This window comes from Mus caroli, unplaced genomic scaffold (genome assembly GCF_978045245.1).
Source record: "Mus caroli unplaced genomic scaffold, Mus_caroli_1 scaffold_7, whole genome shotgun sequence".
Lineage (NCBI taxonomy): Eukaryota > Metazoa > Chordata > Mammalia > Rodentia > Muridae > Mus > Mus caroli.
In genome coordinates, this window is record NW_028227262.1 from 65,570,001 (window position 1) to 65,585,985 (window position 15,985).

The following is a 15,985-nucleotide window of genomic DNA, read 5'->3' on the forward strand; positions in this document are numbered from 1 at the left end:
TCCACACGGCCAGCTCGCTCATAGATGGTGGCCAAGTCTGTGTACATATATCCAGGAAAGCCACGGCGTCCTGGCACCTCCTCCCGGGCAGCTGAGACCTGCAGTATCCACAACAATGGGTATGTCAGGAGAGGAAAGACTAGATTCAGGAAGGGAGATTAGGAGGTTGGTCTGGGGCAGGGGTGGGGGGTGAGGGGGTGGGAGAAGAGGAATAGCCAGCCTGTGACTGAGCCCTGTGACTCACTGAGCAGGCCCAGATAAAAGAACTCTTGTTCATCGGGGTGGATGTGAGGCCGAGAGAGACAGGGAGGAGGTGGTTTGAATCTCACACCTTTAGCCAGCATACCTCCCGCAAGGCCTCCGCATAGGAGCTCATGTCAGTCAATATGACCAGCACGTGTTTCTCACACTGGTAGGCAAGGAACTCAGCTGTGGTCAGTGCCAGACGTGGGGTGATGATCCGCTCAATCCTGGAAGCCAAGCAAGGCAGTGTTCAGGGAGCCTGGACACCCAGGCCTGGGTCCCATGATGCCCCAGAACTGAGTGTAAGGTCAGTTGGTCAAGACAATGGCTCTCAAGAGTGGACATTTTCTGACAATACTGATGTTCCCTTTCCCACTGTCCAGGATGACCCCCCTCCCCCCCAAAAAAAAACCCCCAAATGTCCCTTCCCTACTAGAAGTTCTCCTGAGCATGCTTCCTTTAGCTGGGCACTTTCAGTTCTGAGGCTCCGGGCCTGTGAATCTCTCCTTAGCAATGCCGTCTCAGCCTTCAGAGTTCTATGACTTTCTTTTTTTGTTTTTTTTGTTTTTTGTTTTTTGTTTTTTTTGGTTTTTCGAGACATGGTTTCTCTGTATAGCTCTGGCTGTCCTGGAGCTCATTTTGTAGACCAGGCTGGCCTCGAACTCAGAAATTCGCCTGCCTCTGCCTCCCGAGTGCTGGGATTAAAGGCGTGCGCCACCACGCCTGGCTTATGACTTTCTTAATATGCAGGATATTTATTAGGTTTTTAATTTCATATGTGAATCCCAGATTTAAACCTCCATCTTCAAAACTTTCAAAATAGAACATTTCTTAAACAAATGCCACAAACAGTGGTATTTCCTTATGGAGGTGACTCAGGCATGGGGTTCCCTGTCTGGAATAGCTGTGTGGTACATGGATGAGGAAAGCGAAGGGGCAGGTGGGGTCCTGGTCTGCCTCCCTAGCATGCCCCAGGCTGCAATTTCCATATTTGCACAACCAAGAGTTCTTCTCAAAACTCTGGCCCATGGCTGTAGTTCTGAGATGTCCTGAACCCCCAGTATCAGGTCTAGAAAAAAGGCAGACCCCAAAGACAGTCCCAACATAGAAGCACTCACGTAGGGTCATTGGCCAAATTCAGGAAGAGACAGACATTTCCCATGGTTCCATTCTGCTCGAAATCTGACTTGAAGAACCTGGCTGTCTCCATGTTCACCTAGACATATAGCCAGGAGAGCTATAGGCCCAGGCCATATGGCCAAGGGCAAGGCTTAGTCATAAAGGGCAGCCAGCTTTTCTCAGCAAATCTTGGAGTCTGACCAGCTTAACAGTCACAGGTGAATAGTCACTGATGTGGCCCTAGGGCTCAAGAAGAACTCATCAGGTCCCAACACCACAAATATCAGCCTTTTTATACCCAGCTTCTTCCTCTCCTTCCCATGGCTAGTTACTTCCCAACACAGCTTGTCAGCCTCCCGTTGCGCCCAAGGTACCCCCTTCCAGAAGCTATTTTGTCTCCGTAGGCCCCCTGGGCTCCTTCTCTGAGTCAAGTATGGCCCATCTTATAGCTACAATGACCCTTGGGATGCCTCAAGGGTCACCCTGTCCTGGTCACTGAGTCCTTCCCTGCCCATTTGGTCAGGCTGTGGTCTCTGTCTCCAAACTGGCTGAACTTTAAGGGGCTTCTTAGGATGCAGGACTGGGTGTCTGTCCCTCATCAGAAGAGGCTATGCTAGAGCCAAGGCAGGAAAGGCTAGAACCAAGGCAGGAAAGGCTGTTTCTCTCAGCTTTCTGAACTTGCCTCCAGCTTTCCTTACCCCCATGGCTGCAAAGACAATGGCGAAGTTGTCTTCATGATAATCCAGCACAGCCTTGGATTTCTTCACCAGCCCGGCTTGGCGGCAGATCTGGGCTGCAATCTGAGACAGGATGGGCCAGGAGGGAGACTATCAGGGCCAGAGCTCCGTGTCTGGCCTGTTGAGCGTCTCGGAGGAGGATGGACTGATAGAGACTTTGGATGGGGAGGGTCCAAGCCCAGAAGAGTAAGGAATTGCCCTGAATCCTGCAGTCTTTCCTAAGGTTGGGGATGGTCTGGTCTTGTGGCTCCTAAGGAGCTGAAGGCACTTGTGACAAGGAGCAGGGCTGAGTCCCAAAGGACAATAGTCGTGGTGTGCATTTAGGCAGTTTAGCTGAGGATAGCTGAGCCTTTCAGTGCATGCTCCTCCGGAGGCCTGCTGGAACTATGTGAGACTAAACTGTGTGGCCACGTGAGCCCTCTGTTCCAAACCAAGATGTATTGGGATAGGAGACTCTTAAAAGAGAGAGAGCATCATCAGGAATGGTGAGGAAGGGATATCTGGAAACCTTGTCATACCAGTGGCTCTGAGAGAACCTCATGGCTCATGAGGTTCTGAGCCGTGGAACCTGGTGGCGGTAGCCAGGCTAACACTACCAGTACAGGGACTGCCTAGGACAGGCTGTGGCTCAGCTAAGCAGGCTTTTTACATTGGAGTCTGCTTGGGCTCTCTGAAACCAGTGACATTCCACCTACTAGAGACAGCGTGCAGCCCTTCCCTGAGACTGTGTGTTGAGAGTGTCTGTTATGCAACCCTGACCTTGAGTGGCCAAGAAGCACCAGCAGGGTAAGTACTGGTGATGCCTACGCTCTACTTGGCACAGAAGTTTTTGGTGCTCGCCTAGAAGCCCAGGCCTCTGATTGTCCCTGGTCCTTGGTTATACATCCCTTACCTCATTGTGGGGGAGCCCAGCCGCAGAGAAGATGGGAATCTTCTGGCCACGGGCGATGCTGTTCATGACATCAATGGGGGAGATTCCCGTCTGGATCATCTCCTCAGGGTAGATTCGGTCATGGGGATTGATTGGCTGGCCTGGGAGAGTGATCGTGGAGCCAGGTTAAGGCTCCAGCCCATTCCTGTACCACCAACCCTCATGGTCTCTGTTCGCCAACCAGCCTGTTTAACAGCAGCTTCTGTAACAATGGAACTGTGCTCCGTGTGCACAGTGTCACCCAGGCACAAGCATGACACCCATTTCTCTTGTTCATATTAGATGCATTTTAAAAATGAAACTTCCTTTCATTTGTTTTGAATAGTGCCAGGGGCAGTTTCAAGTTTAATCAGCCATTCATCCATGCTATCATAGATAGCATTGTCCTAGCACCTTAGAAAAAGTGAGGCTCTTAGCTAGACAGCCCTCTTCAACTCCTAGGCACCTGAGTGGTGTTCAGAGAACCAGAGGGTAGTTCAAAGACGAGGTGTGAACAGATGTGTGTTTTACCACTAGCTTGGTGTGTGGCCTGGTCAAAGGAGAGGGTTCCATAGGTCCCCATTACTCTCTCAGAAAACCAATGGGCTGAGGGTGGGGGAGTCAGGAAGGTTTCCTCGAGAATAGCTGGGGTCCTGGGAAGGGCTCTGTCTCTGCTGTGCCCACTCCCCATCGTCCCAGCTCCTGGGAGAGAGCTTATGAAACTGAAGACCACAGAGAATAATAGCCAGAGGCACTGTACAATGACAGAATGGAGTGCCAGGGGCAGTTTGGGGGTTCTATGGTGGATCTGAGGACAGAGGGGCCTTTGCTGATCTGCCTGTTTATCTGATCAGCCATGGGGTTAGCACCGCTTGGCCTGGATCTGTGGGTCGCAGAAAGGATGGCTTAGATCGGACAGTTGCTGGTGTTGTGTCCTCCAAGCCATGAGCAGCCTCTGCTCTCTTACCGTTGATGTCCAGAAACTCCTCTGCCATGACAGCAGGTCCTTTGTCAATGGGTTTGCCAGAGCCATTGAAAATCCGACCTGGGAGGCACAAGGGATGCAGGAGGATGTTAGTGTCCCAGCATCTGCAAGGCCACCAGCTCCCCATACCCCTGCAGAGTCTCATTACCCTGGTCCCACCTCCTCAGCTCCCAGCTACTACAGACAAGGCATTTTGGAGTCATCCCATCCACTGGCCCAGGTTGGTCACTTATCAGAGAATCATACTGAAGTAAGGAAGTGCTTAGCCATCCCTTTCAACCTGCACCTGTAATGACTTAGCCTCACCATTTCATTGTAGAGCATGGTCTATGTGCTGGGCCCTGCACTAGGGATGGGGAGAGAGAGAGAGAGAGAGAGAGAGAGAGAGAGAGAGAGAGAGAGAGAGAGAGAGAGAGAGAGAGAGAGAGAGAGAGAGAGAGAGAGAGAGAGAACGAATAACTTCTGGCCTCAGAGAGCACATAGGAAACACACAAGTACAGACAAGTGAAGGGCTTTGCTAGAGAAGCCCGGAAGACCAAGGTGCACACACCCTGCTTCCCCACTCTCACCCAGCATGTCCTCTGACACAGGAGTCCGCAGGATGTCCCCTGTGAATTCACATGTGGTCTTCTGGGAATCAATCCCTGAAGTCCCTTCAAACACCTGTGAGTTAGGCATCATTGCTGAGTGGCTTGTCTGGAAAGAATGGGGCTTCCCACTGAAGGCCCACGGTGTGCAGCTCTGAGCAGGGTGCTCTCTGGGACATAGGTCCTTCTTCCCTCCAAGGCTTGTAAGATAGCATGGGAACTGTGAGTTCGTTCTTAGAATTGGTACACTCACCTGAACAATGGCCTTGCTCCCAGCCACTTCAAGCACTTGGCCACTCCTCTGAGTACCATCAGGGAGGGTAAAGTTGACAATCTCAGCGTACTGGGCAAACTGTCAGGGAGAAGAGCCACCCAAGGTGAAGCCATGTCACCTCCCTGTTTCTCCTCCTTCTGATCTTAAACTACTGTCTGTTTTCTTGTGCCCTGATGTGGAGAAGGGGATCTCATTGGGGGGGGGGCACACTGGAGTGACCTGGGACTTTAATCAGGAGTATGTGTTAGAGCCAACGTTCTTTCCTTGGTGCAAGTTTGTGGCAGGTGTCTAATTACCTACATGATTATTGTAGCTGCAGTTGGCCTCTGGTGGCTCCTGAAAAGAAAGAGAATAGGGAGGGAGAAGGAGGGAGAGGAAGAAGGAGAGGAGGAAGAAGGAAAGGAAGAAGGAGAGGAAGAAGGGGGAGGGGAGAGGGGGAGGGGAGGGGGAGGGGAACAGGCAAGGTAGAGGGCTCAGCCACTAAAGTGGTTGCTTACAGCAACATCATAGATGAGAACACACTGAGGGACTACAGGGATGTGGGACGTGAGATGGCTGGGTCCTTCCACAGACCCTGCTGGGAGTCAGGTCACTGCACCCTTCAGAGCAAGCACTCCTGCCTCACACCAATATTTATCTGTATATTTACTGTGGCACTGAGGATAGCATCCAAGGTGGTGAGCTTGCTAAGCTCTCACACTGCTCCTGACACACTTGCTGCCAATATTTATCCTTACATGCATATACCCTTTGGACACACAGTTCTCTTTGTAGCTCTATCTTAGAGCAAAGAGAGAATCAGCACAAAAGGATGTGTGGTTCATGAAGCATTTGTAGCAGCAGCAGAACCTGAAAACAGAGTGGGATTGCTCACCAAGTCCATATTAGCTTTTTTTTCTTTTCTTTTTCTTTTCCTGACAAATGTGACTTAGAGAAGTCTTTGTCTTGGTTCATGGTCTGAGAGGATACAGCTCCCCATGGTGGGAAAGGCTTGGGCAGAACTTGAGGTGGCGGGTCCCAAGGAGAGATGAGTTCTGGTGCTCAGCTTCTGTTCCCCTTCCCCTTTTTATTCAGCCCGGGACCCCACCTTAGGGGATGTTGCCACTCACATTCTGGGCAAGTCTTCCATTCTTAATTAAACTGCTCTGGAAAAGCTCTTACACACATGCCCAAATGGCACGTCTCCTAGGTGATCCTAAAATCTAGTTGACATTGAAGGTTAAGCCCCACAAATATCAGTATACCAAGAAACCCAGCCTGCTGGGTCACCGTCCAACAGAGGTACAGGTGTCTCTCCACACCTGCATTGTTCACCTGTATATGAGCACAGACTTCAGGTTTCACAGGGCTGGAGACAACAGATCAGGCGATTAACAGTCTTTCCTTTGTTTCTCGGGGTACAAGGAGCATGCTTTATTTTTGCTATTAAAATATAATAACATTTGGTGACATGTTTTAGTGCCGGAAGTTATCGTCGTCGTCGTGGCTGTCATAACGGGTCTGGGGAGAGGTGGATAGACTAGTAACCAGGGTGGAGCCACTCTACCAAGGTTTCCCTTCTTAGATTTTTGGCGATGACTGTCACCGAAGGCCGTTTTGTTTGTCCTTTTCTCCTGCGGTGTTGCTCTAGGAGTGTCCCTTCCCAACCCTAATTGCTCCGAAGTAGTAATCTCAACCACAAGAGGGCGACCAAGAGCAGAGAGACAGAAGAAATGAGTGCTACAGCAAAAGTTCCACTCTTTCCTCCTCTGCTCCCTTCCGTGTGAGCCGAGGGTCTTATCAGAAACCACCCTTGTCCCCAGTGTTTGTTCTCTCACTGGAGAGATCGGACTGTCTGCCTAAAGAGGAAAAATTCAACAGAGAATACCAACTCGGGTCTAAAAGAAACCAGGCAATAAACTGGCTTAACAAAATCAGACAGAGAGAGAACTGCAGCTCAGGATTCAGTGCTTGCCTGGCGTGCATAAGGCCCTGGGTTTGATCTCTAGCCCGTGGGTCATGTGGGGAAGAGGGAGAGACCAAGAGACAAAGGAGGGCCAGCCTGGGTAAAACCGGATTCCCAGGGCCAACACTCGCCCCGGCCCCCACCTCCCCAGCTCTGGGCCCTGTGTTCTTATGTTTTTTACAGCCTCCCACAGACAAGAAGAAACTTTGCAGGCTATTCGAGGAGCAACAGAATTAAAAAGAATTAAGACAAGGTCCCTGGATGAACAGCTTAAAAGAAATCCTGAATATAGCCTAGGAGCCAGGAGAGAGACTGAAGCATCTTACCTTGACCTGGTCCAGCACCACCAGAGGCCCATTGACGCTGCACACTGTCCTATAGGCTGGGGGAGGGGAGGGGTGTGTGAGGGTCTCACCCTTGAGTCCCACTCTGCTCTACCTCCAAGAGAATATACATGTGCACACACATTCATGCACACACACACATTTACACACAGAGAAAAGTACATATGAGCTCATGCACGTGTGTGTGTGTGTGTGTGTGTGTGCGCGCGCGCGCACACACACACACACACAGAGAGAGAGAGAGAGAGAGAGAGAGAGAGAGAGAGAATCATTCTCTGTCTCCTGCCTTCTGTGCACCCCCACTCCTCCTCAGCTTGGGCCATCAGGGTCATTAGCTGTGACAGCACCAGCCACCATTGCTGTAAGGGTCAAGCCCCTGCCACAGACCCCCCACTGTCTCGACACCTGCAGGATGCTGGAGGAGGGCATGGGGGCAGAGGCCTCCTCAGAGTCCTGCCCAGGCCTGCTGTGTTCCCTACCCCATGTGCTTCCCCTCTGGCCTCAACCCCCACCTCTCCTACTCCCTCTTCCCAACTCCACTCAAATGTTCCAAAAGGTTCTGGGCCACAGCTGTGGCCTCCTCCTGGACCCTTCCCCAGGCCCCCGCTGCCCTCCCTTCACCCTGCACTGATGAGCTCTGTGGGATGAGGGGCGCTGTAGCCCTCTGTTTCCTCCGCCAAGCCCTGACCACATCCCACAAGCTCTCTGGGTATCCTGTGGGGGAGGGAAGGGTGTTACCAGGAAGAAGAGTACACACATACACAACAGACAGACAGACAGACAGACACTCACACACCACAGTGAGAAGAGAGCTCAGCTCCCAGGGTAAGATCCATGGACTGTCATCCAGGAAACCTACCTTTTGGTCCTGCTGACACTAGCTCAGGGACTCTGAGGAAGCCATGATCCCTTGTTTGTGGTAAGGGAGTGCCATAGCTAGTCTCTCTCAGGGATTCTGGGGTGCACCAGTAACACACTAGAGACAAGTAATTTAGCCAGACCAGATGAATGGGGTGCTGGGAAGAAAGTGGGTCACTCATTGACCACAGAGTTAGGGGAGGTGGGCACATGGACCTGGGCCTGGGCCTGGGCCTGGGAAAAGCCTGGTTTAGAGTCACTGGCACACTTGTGGGAGATCTGGGAAAAGGCCTACCCTGTGCTCCCCACCAGCCCACACTGGCCCCAGAAGAAGCCCGTGTCTGTGCTCTCCGCAGTCATTTAAGCTGCATTATGTGTGCAGCAGAAGGAACAGATGTGCAAGGCTGTTCTTCTGCTAATCTTTGTAAGGTCCTTCCCAGGGTAAGAACTATGTAAAACGCAAGGCTGAGCTCAGGCGGCCAGTGCAGGACACCCCATTCCCTTCCTTTACCTTTATCAGAGGCAGCATCCAGAAGCCCCTCCCGGAGTGGAGGGCCTGCTCCCTCTCCTGCATTTTTCCCTCACCAGCCTTATCACCCATGACCAATGGCTCCCCCTCAGCCTCCCGCTGCACCAGGAGGACAGCTACATAGGTCATCAGACGCATTCCCCTGGAGTCTCCTTCTCTTCTTCCACCTCTAGCTTCCTTGGAAGAAACCCTCAATGTCCCCACTGAAGGGCTTCTTACAGGCCAGCCCTGGCCCTGCTCCCTCCTCTCATTCCCTGTTTCCTGTTTCTGTCCTCTTTCTCCTCCCTTTCTTTCTTGAAGCATGTCTGTTTTAGCTGCTGAATGCCATCCAAGTGCCACCAATCAAGGAAAATAACCGCTCATTCAAATGGAGCATCACCGGAAGGGACAGAGTGAGCATGGCATTATGAAACTATAAGAAACTACAGGGATGCTAAGATGGGAAGATCAGGAAAGTTGAGTGAGGTGAAGAACAGGGTGAGTGGAACTCATGGAGGCCAAGATGGGCAGGCGAGGTGTGAAACCAGGAGGTAAAAGAGATGAAGGGTCAGTGAGATGGACTTGAGCCAGATTGGGTGCTCAGGGAAGAAACACTCTCAGGTAGGTAGGGGATGCCCTCAAGGTTAGGGGCGTTTTCCAAGCAGTCCCAGGGAGCTGTGGGAAGTGCCCATGGCAGAATTGAAAGAAGCCCTGGGTTTTTTTTTGTTTTTGTTTTGTTTTTTTTTTAGCTCCTCAGTTCCTTGAGGGACAGAGAGGCTTAGAGAAGATTCATGACTCCCCTAGACTGGCTTCCAGTTTGGGAAGAGCTGTCAGGGATGTCCTCTGCTGTGTTCAGCACAAGGCAGACACCAGGCCGGGCATAGAGCTGATTGAGTTCTGGTTCTAGGAGCTCAGTATTCCCATGGGTCCCACATCAGAACCAGCAGGCATCTCCACCTTGGTCCCAAGCCAGATGGGAATCCCGAGGTCCAGCACAGGGGCCACGTCTGAGCTCCTGCCTGCCTCTGAGGACCACAGAGGAAAAGACGAGAGGACAAATATGTATAGTTTGGGGGGGGCTAGCTGGAGGGCCTCGTGGCATATGTTCTGATGAAATTATACTCACTGAAAATGGTACAGAGCGGAGCTGGCAAGACCAACAGAGGCAGGACCATGAGCAGCACCCAAGCAAGCCTGAGGAGAGCTGGCATTTTGCTAGATCCAGAGTGTTGGGGGAACACAGCAGTGAGCCAAGGGTCAAGAGACTGCAGGGTGTGCAGGTCAGAGTATCTTGTCTCAGGAAGGAAGAGAGCCACAAAGCCTAAAGGAATCAGTTCTAGTCTCACAATCCTGGGAGACAGGCCTTTCTGCTCTCTTCTCTTACAGTCTGCTCCCCAACTTCAAGACTGCACAGTCTGCCCTGGGAAATCTCTATTAACCCTGAGGTCCAGCAGTTCTACCTGGAGAGAGGGTACCTGCAAATGGAGGTTAGGGATTAGAGGCTGGGCACCCTGCTTGATATAAAGGAGGAAGGGGAGTGGTGGTGGGGCAATGAGGGACCTGCCTGACCCTCTGGGTAGGGAGATCATAGTTTTGCTCAGTCCAGACCACATGGTGACCCCTGTGAAGTCTCTGAGTCATCTCAGCACACCTGGCTCTAGACAGGGATGGCAGAGTGACTGGAGGAAGACCCAGCTCTCTGTAGCATGGAGGCCTCACTGTAGAAAGATACTCAAGTACCAGATTTTATTCAACAGAGACTGCAAGCCCTTCAGGCCTTTCCCTTGCCTACCTCCCACAGCGATGCTATCCAACCCCTTCCCCCGCTGAAAATCCCTGGAACCACAGACGGGCACCTTGAGGGATTGTAGACTCTAACATGAGACTAGATCTTTTCTCAGAGCCATCTGGTTTTATTGGTTCTCTCTGTGTGTCTGTGTGTGTGTGTGTGTGTGTGTGTGTGTGTGTGTGTGTGTGTGTGTCTGTGTCTGTGTTCGTGTATGTGACTGAAACGGTTTCACTCTTATCCCATTCCAGTTGTCCTTTATTTGCCTTGACTAGTGGCAGCTGGATGGCATTCACAGTCCAGGCTTGCTTCAAACTCACTCTTATTGACCAGGCTGACTTCAAGCCTGTGGCCATCCTCCTACCACATCCTCCTGGGAGTTAGGTGTATAGGCATGCCAACACACGTGGCTTTTGGTCGTCCAGTTAGGACTCGGGCAAAGAGAAACCGAGCACCCAAGATCTCCCTGGCTGGTGGGCACCCTGACTGTGTCCCTTGCATAGAGAGGTAAACTGAGGTGGAGAGATGCAGCTGGTTCTGGGGCAATCAGGGATTATGGCCCCTGCCCACCCGGGGATGTCCCACTTGACCCTGAAGAAAGAAACAGGATGATGAGCTGCGAGGAGCGAGCTGGCTCCTCTGACCTCAGGGCACTGGCTCAATGGGCTTTCTCCAGACTCAGCAGACACTCTCTCTGCTCTGCCTAACCCCTTCCATTGTCTCTGACACTGGAGTTGCTTTGGGGGCTGCAGGGTGGAAGAGAGCTCCCTACCCCCATGGCCCCAGCCCCTTCTCTTGAAAGACTCAGCAGGGCTCCTACAAGGCCCTAATTAGCGCAGGCCCAGCTACACCTGCACTGTCTTGTCTTAGCCACCCCCATCCCCTCCCCCCCCCCACCCCCAGCTGGAGGCCAGGGTTGGGGCAACCCTAGGACAGCAGATCTTGCTCCTCAGCCGAATCCCAGCTTCTGGGGGGGGAGGGGGGGCGGAGGAGGGGTCACCACTGGAAAATGGGTCTTAGAGTCAAACCTGCTTGTTAGGACCCTACTGTAACTTCCTCCCCTTTGGCTCTCAGACTCTGGGTTAATGACCTGACCTGGCTCCATCTCTCCCACTTGTCCTTTTGCACCTTTGCACAAGCTGGACACACACACACACACACACACACACACACACACACACACACACACGCCCCTTCCCCCGTGCAATGCTCTACCAATCGACCACAGGAAGCTGTCCCTCCACAATGAGCAGAGACCCTTGGGGGAGTAAGGGGAGCTCCACTGGATGAGGAGGGCCCTGCTTCCCAGGGTGGATATTGCTAGCGCCCATGTCCAGCCCCAACCCTATTCTGCCCCGACGTTTCTGGCCAACTCTGTCCCTTAGCCTAGCATTAAGACACTCTTCCACCACAGTTGTGCCCTGTGATGGCCAGACTCTAAGCAAGGCTACAAGAGCCCTTGGGGCTTTGACCCTCTGGGCTGGCCCATCGCCTAGGCTCCCTGTCCTGTTCTCCAGGTTCTCCAGCCTGAGCTAATGGTGGGGGCTGTTCACAGTAGAGTGTCTGGCAGCCAGAGAGGAGGGCAAAGGAGACAGCCTACCTGTCTAAGGGGGACAACAGCTCCCACTCTTCACCACACCTCTCAGGAAGAACATCTCCCAGGTACCCAAGATAAATGAAGGGAAATGAGGAACGAGGCTGACCCCAGGCTAGGAGGGTGTCCTTGGAGGGCTAGCCAAGCCTCTAGGGATATCCTGTGTGGACTGTCAGCTTGTGGTAAGGTGACGGTACCACAGCAGAACCTGGAAGGCGTCCTTCCATAGCCTTTGCTGTGTCGCTGTGAACATGATCTTATTGTCTTGGGTGGGTGGGTGGGGGTGGGTGTCAGAACCTGCAGGGTGTTGACAATAAACACATTCTGGTTGCCCGCAGGAGGAAACTGGCAAGAGTCTGCTCTAGCTTGGGCCCTCCCACCTGGAGGAGAAAGTGGTGGGCGAGGTGAGGCTGCACAAAGGTTGTACTGGGAGATCCTTGTAGATCCCTGTAGGGCCACATTCCAGAAGGAAAGCTGAGCCTGGAGGTCCAGACTCCCGCCCCACCCAACCTGGCAGCTCTCCTGTGCCCGCAGGTGAGAGGGCCTGTGGGCCAGAGGATCGGATAGCCTCAAACCTGGGTACAATGGTGCCCTTTCTCCTCTGATTTCTGGGCTCTCATGACCCAAGCTTTTGCATAGGAGGCTATCTCTGGCCTCTGTGAGAAGCCTGGCCTGCCCCCCTTGCACCTTTCTCCGTAGTTGGTGCACAAGGCGTCTGTGTCAGCCTCAGACACAGTCCCAGCACCCAGGGCTGTGCTCCTTGAAGGCTGAAAGGCAATCCACTTGCTCTGAGCTCAGTCGTGGGGTGCCCTGTATGTACACTGCACCTACTCCGTGGGGTTGCGTGGCCCTGGAGTCAGAAGAAGGAGTGGCCATGTCTATCTCCATCTCCCCACCCCACCCCCACACACCCTGTTTAGGAGCCTCAGGCTCTGTTCAGCTGGGGCCACTCAGGCTGGTTTACTCCAGAGAGCTGGGCTGCCTGAGACTACCAAACCAGGGAGAGTGACCTTGGACAAGAACATGAGGGGTGGCTTTGGCCCTGTGGGCCTTTCCAGGTTTTTAATGCGTGACACTGGTGTGGCTCACCCCTCCAGATCAGGCACAGTTGCCTACTGACCAGATGAGAGAGGCACAGCATGTGTGAACCAATACATGGTTTTACCCCAACAGTATACATACATTGCTGCAGTTACACTTCATGTATGTATGAATCCACTTGAACATACATGTACATTATATTCAAGCACCCGTACCCACACCTGTGCCTATGCCCACACACATACACACGTATTCACACACGTATGCACACACCTCACCTCCACCCTGTGCGTACAAGCATGCACACACATGCCATTGCACATTTTGTGCCCCCCCCAGTAGAGACTGCCCTTCTTGTACATGTTTCTATGGATAGATTCTCCCCCCTAGAAGGTGATGCAGGCATCCATTGGCACAACACACTGGTTACTGAATTCCTCAAGCCAAGTGCCCACTGACTATACTGCTATACACGTTACTATACAGATCCATTTGCTCATCCACACATGCTCCCCTGTATTCTTCTTCCCTCCCTTCCTCCCTCCTCCCCGCCCCTCCTCCTTTCTCCCTCCCTCCATCCCTACTTCTCTCCTTCCCTTCTTCCCTCCCACTGTCTCTGTCTTAGTCTCAATCTCAAGCTGTCTATCTTTGTCTGTGCCTGCCTGCCTGTCTGTCTGCCTGCCTGTCTGTCTCACTTTCCCTCTCCCTCTCTCTCTGGACTTTGGACATTAGGATCCTGATGATAACAGTTGTTACTCAGCTGTCTCCTCTGGGTCAGCTTGAATGGGGACCTCAATCCCGCCTGCCACCTGCAGAGGTGACCCATGTGCAGGCTCTACGTAGAGGTGATACTGCACAGCTCTTCTAGACTCAGAGGCCCTGATCTCCTCCCTAGATCTTGTTCCTCTTTCTCTGAGGCAAAAAGCATCGATCCAGCAGCCCACTACCCTCACCAGTTGGACACGAATACTCACTGACTCGAGGGTGGGTGATGTAGTTTCGGGTCACAGCCTGCACATGCTCTCGGGCTGTGCCTGGGTCACAGCTATTGCCAGTGAATCCCGAGGACCTGCTGTCTACTGTTGTGGCCATGGCGTGTGGAGAGCTGGGAGCCAGTGCCTGAGAAGCCTGGTGGTAGCTCTAAGACTTCAGTTTTATCTGGAGTTGGAGCGGGCTGCTCAGCCTGTGCCAGCAACCACCCCTCCCCTTCCTTATGTCTCTGCTTCCCTCCCCTCCTCTGCCAGGTTGACCGTAAACAGGGAAGCTGGCATGCACCAGCTCCCAAGGTTTCTCAGGCATGGGCTGAGCAGAGCCTGTAGTGGCTGCCCCCACTCAGTCCTGAAAGCTTGCAATGAAGGACGGAGCAAGGTGCATAGCACCTTTTCTAACCTCTGTGCCCAGAGGTCCCTCAGCACAGTTTCCATAGTGAGTGTGGCTTCAGTTTTTCCTTTTTTATTTTAACAGGTCCCTGTCCCCCACTGTATGACTCCTTGGTCTCCTCATGCCCTATACCTGGCAGGTTATCTTCTCAACCTGCCCCCTTTGTCCTGAACCATACCTGGGTACCCTTCCCTCTCCAATTCCATCATCTTATCATCTTTGAGGGTCATCTCCTGGCCAGCTACAGGCCACCTCCTGCAGGAAGCTGCCATGTTCCTTGAGTCAGTCTGTGCTGTCTTCCCCGCCACTCTCCAGCACTGGTCCATCTCATGTCTCTGCTCCCTCTCTCATGCCTCTCATTCTGTCAAAGAACTCTTCTGTTGGGGGTTGTGTGTGGCTATAAAGGAGCAGCCTCCTGTTTGCTTCCATGAGTCTGCATAGCTGAAGAAATAATGTAAGCGTGTGTGTGCCTGTGGTCCCAGTGTTACTTTTCTGTGTGAAATTATGCTAGATATTTAAAATGCTACCATTGTGGGTAATTACATGTGATAACTAACTTTGGCTGCCAATTTGACAGGAATTAGAATCATCTAGAAAGTATAGCCAGCCCCAGGCCCCCAACTACTGCTACCACCACCACTATGCCTTCCTACCATACTGACTGCCTTTTGTCTAGGCTCCACCCCACAGTTATCTGGCAACAGCCAGGTGTGCCTGACTCAGTATAAAAGGGGCTGCTTGCCCCCTCCTCTCTCTTTCACTCACTTGCTCCTGTCCTGTCTCCTTGCTTCTGCTCCTCCTCTCTCCCCATCCCCTTCCCCCCTCTCTCTACATTCTGGCTTCTACTCCTCTACTCTCTCTCTCTCTACCATTAGCAGTCTCTACTACCCTCTCAACTCCCCTCCCCATGCCCTGAATAAACTCTATTCTATATATGGCTGGCCCCTTAAGGAGAGGGATGACCTAACATGGGCCAGCAGAGGCACCTCCTTCTCTGACACTTGACTATACATCCACCAAACATATTCCTCTCTCTCCCTATATTTTTATAAAACACAACACTGACTGCAATCTCAAACCATGAACCAAAATAAACTTTTCCTTCATTAAGTTTTTTTTTTCTACTAGATAGATACTTTGTCATAGCAACGAAGAAGTAAGTAATATGGAAAACTGGTACCAGGAGTGGGGTTGTTACTATAAACCTGACCATGTGATTTTTAGGCCCCTGCAACTTGTTTGTGAGAAGAATGTGAAAGCGTTTTTCAGCCCCAGAATGGTGTAAGAGGAGCTTAATGGGCCATTCTGGTGAAGACTGAGAAATATGTGGACAGTTGGAGCCCAGCACATGATGTTTCAGAAGGGAACAAGAACTTTATGAGGAAATGGACTAGAAGTTATTCAGATTATACTCTGGAAAAGAATCTGAGTTTATTCTGCCCATGTCCTGAGAATTTGAATGGTGCTGAATTCAGTCATAATGGGAATCTCAGGGAATCTCATGGCAGGCATGTGGTCTGAATGAGAATGTCCCCCATAGGCTCATATGTTTGAATACTAGGTCCTTAGTTGGTGGAGCTGTTTGGGAAGGACTAGGAGGAGGCATGGCACTTGGGGTGGTGGGCTTTGAGGTTTCAGAAGACTTGCGTCATTTCCAGTGTTCTGTCTCTGCTT

At 52.1% G+C, this 15,985-nt stretch overlaps 1 protein-coding gene across 1 annotated transcript in view; it reads right to left on the reverse strand.

The window, feature by feature from the left end:
* Atp6v1b1 (ATPase H+ transporting V1 subunit B1) overlaps nucleotides 1–14,151 on the reverse strand; it is a 16,076-nt gene extending 1,925 nt beyond the window's left edge. Inside the window, exons 1-10 of the mRNA XM_021165374.3 lie at nucleotides 13,906–14,151; nucleotides 7,127–7,182; nucleotides 4,835–4,933; nucleotides 4,564–4,657; nucleotides 3,977–4,054; nucleotides 2,992–3,131; nucleotides 2,061–2,162; nucleotides 1,362–1,459; nucleotides 347–470; nucleotides 1–98 (exon numbers count right to left, since the gene is read on the reverse strand). The exon at nucleotides 1–98 is cut by the window's left edge and continues 53 nt beyond it. Of these exons, the coding sequence (XP_021021033.1) occupies nucleotides 1–98; nucleotides 347–470; nucleotides 1,362–1,459; nucleotides 2,061–2,162; nucleotides 2,992–3,131; nucleotides 3,977–4,054; nucleotides 4,564–4,657; nucleotides 4,835–4,933; nucleotides 7,127–7,182; nucleotides 13,906–14,023 (1,007 nt within the window). The 5' untranslated portion in view covers nucleotides 14,024–14,151. The remainder of the gene's footprint in view (nucleotides 99–346; nucleotides 471–1,361; nucleotides 1,460–2,060; nucleotides 2,163–2,991; nucleotides 3,132–3,976; nucleotides 4,055–4,563; nucleotides 4,658–4,834; nucleotides 4,934–7,126; nucleotides 7,183–13,905) is intronic.
* Nucleotides 14,152–15,985: the final 1,834 nt, after the last annotated feature.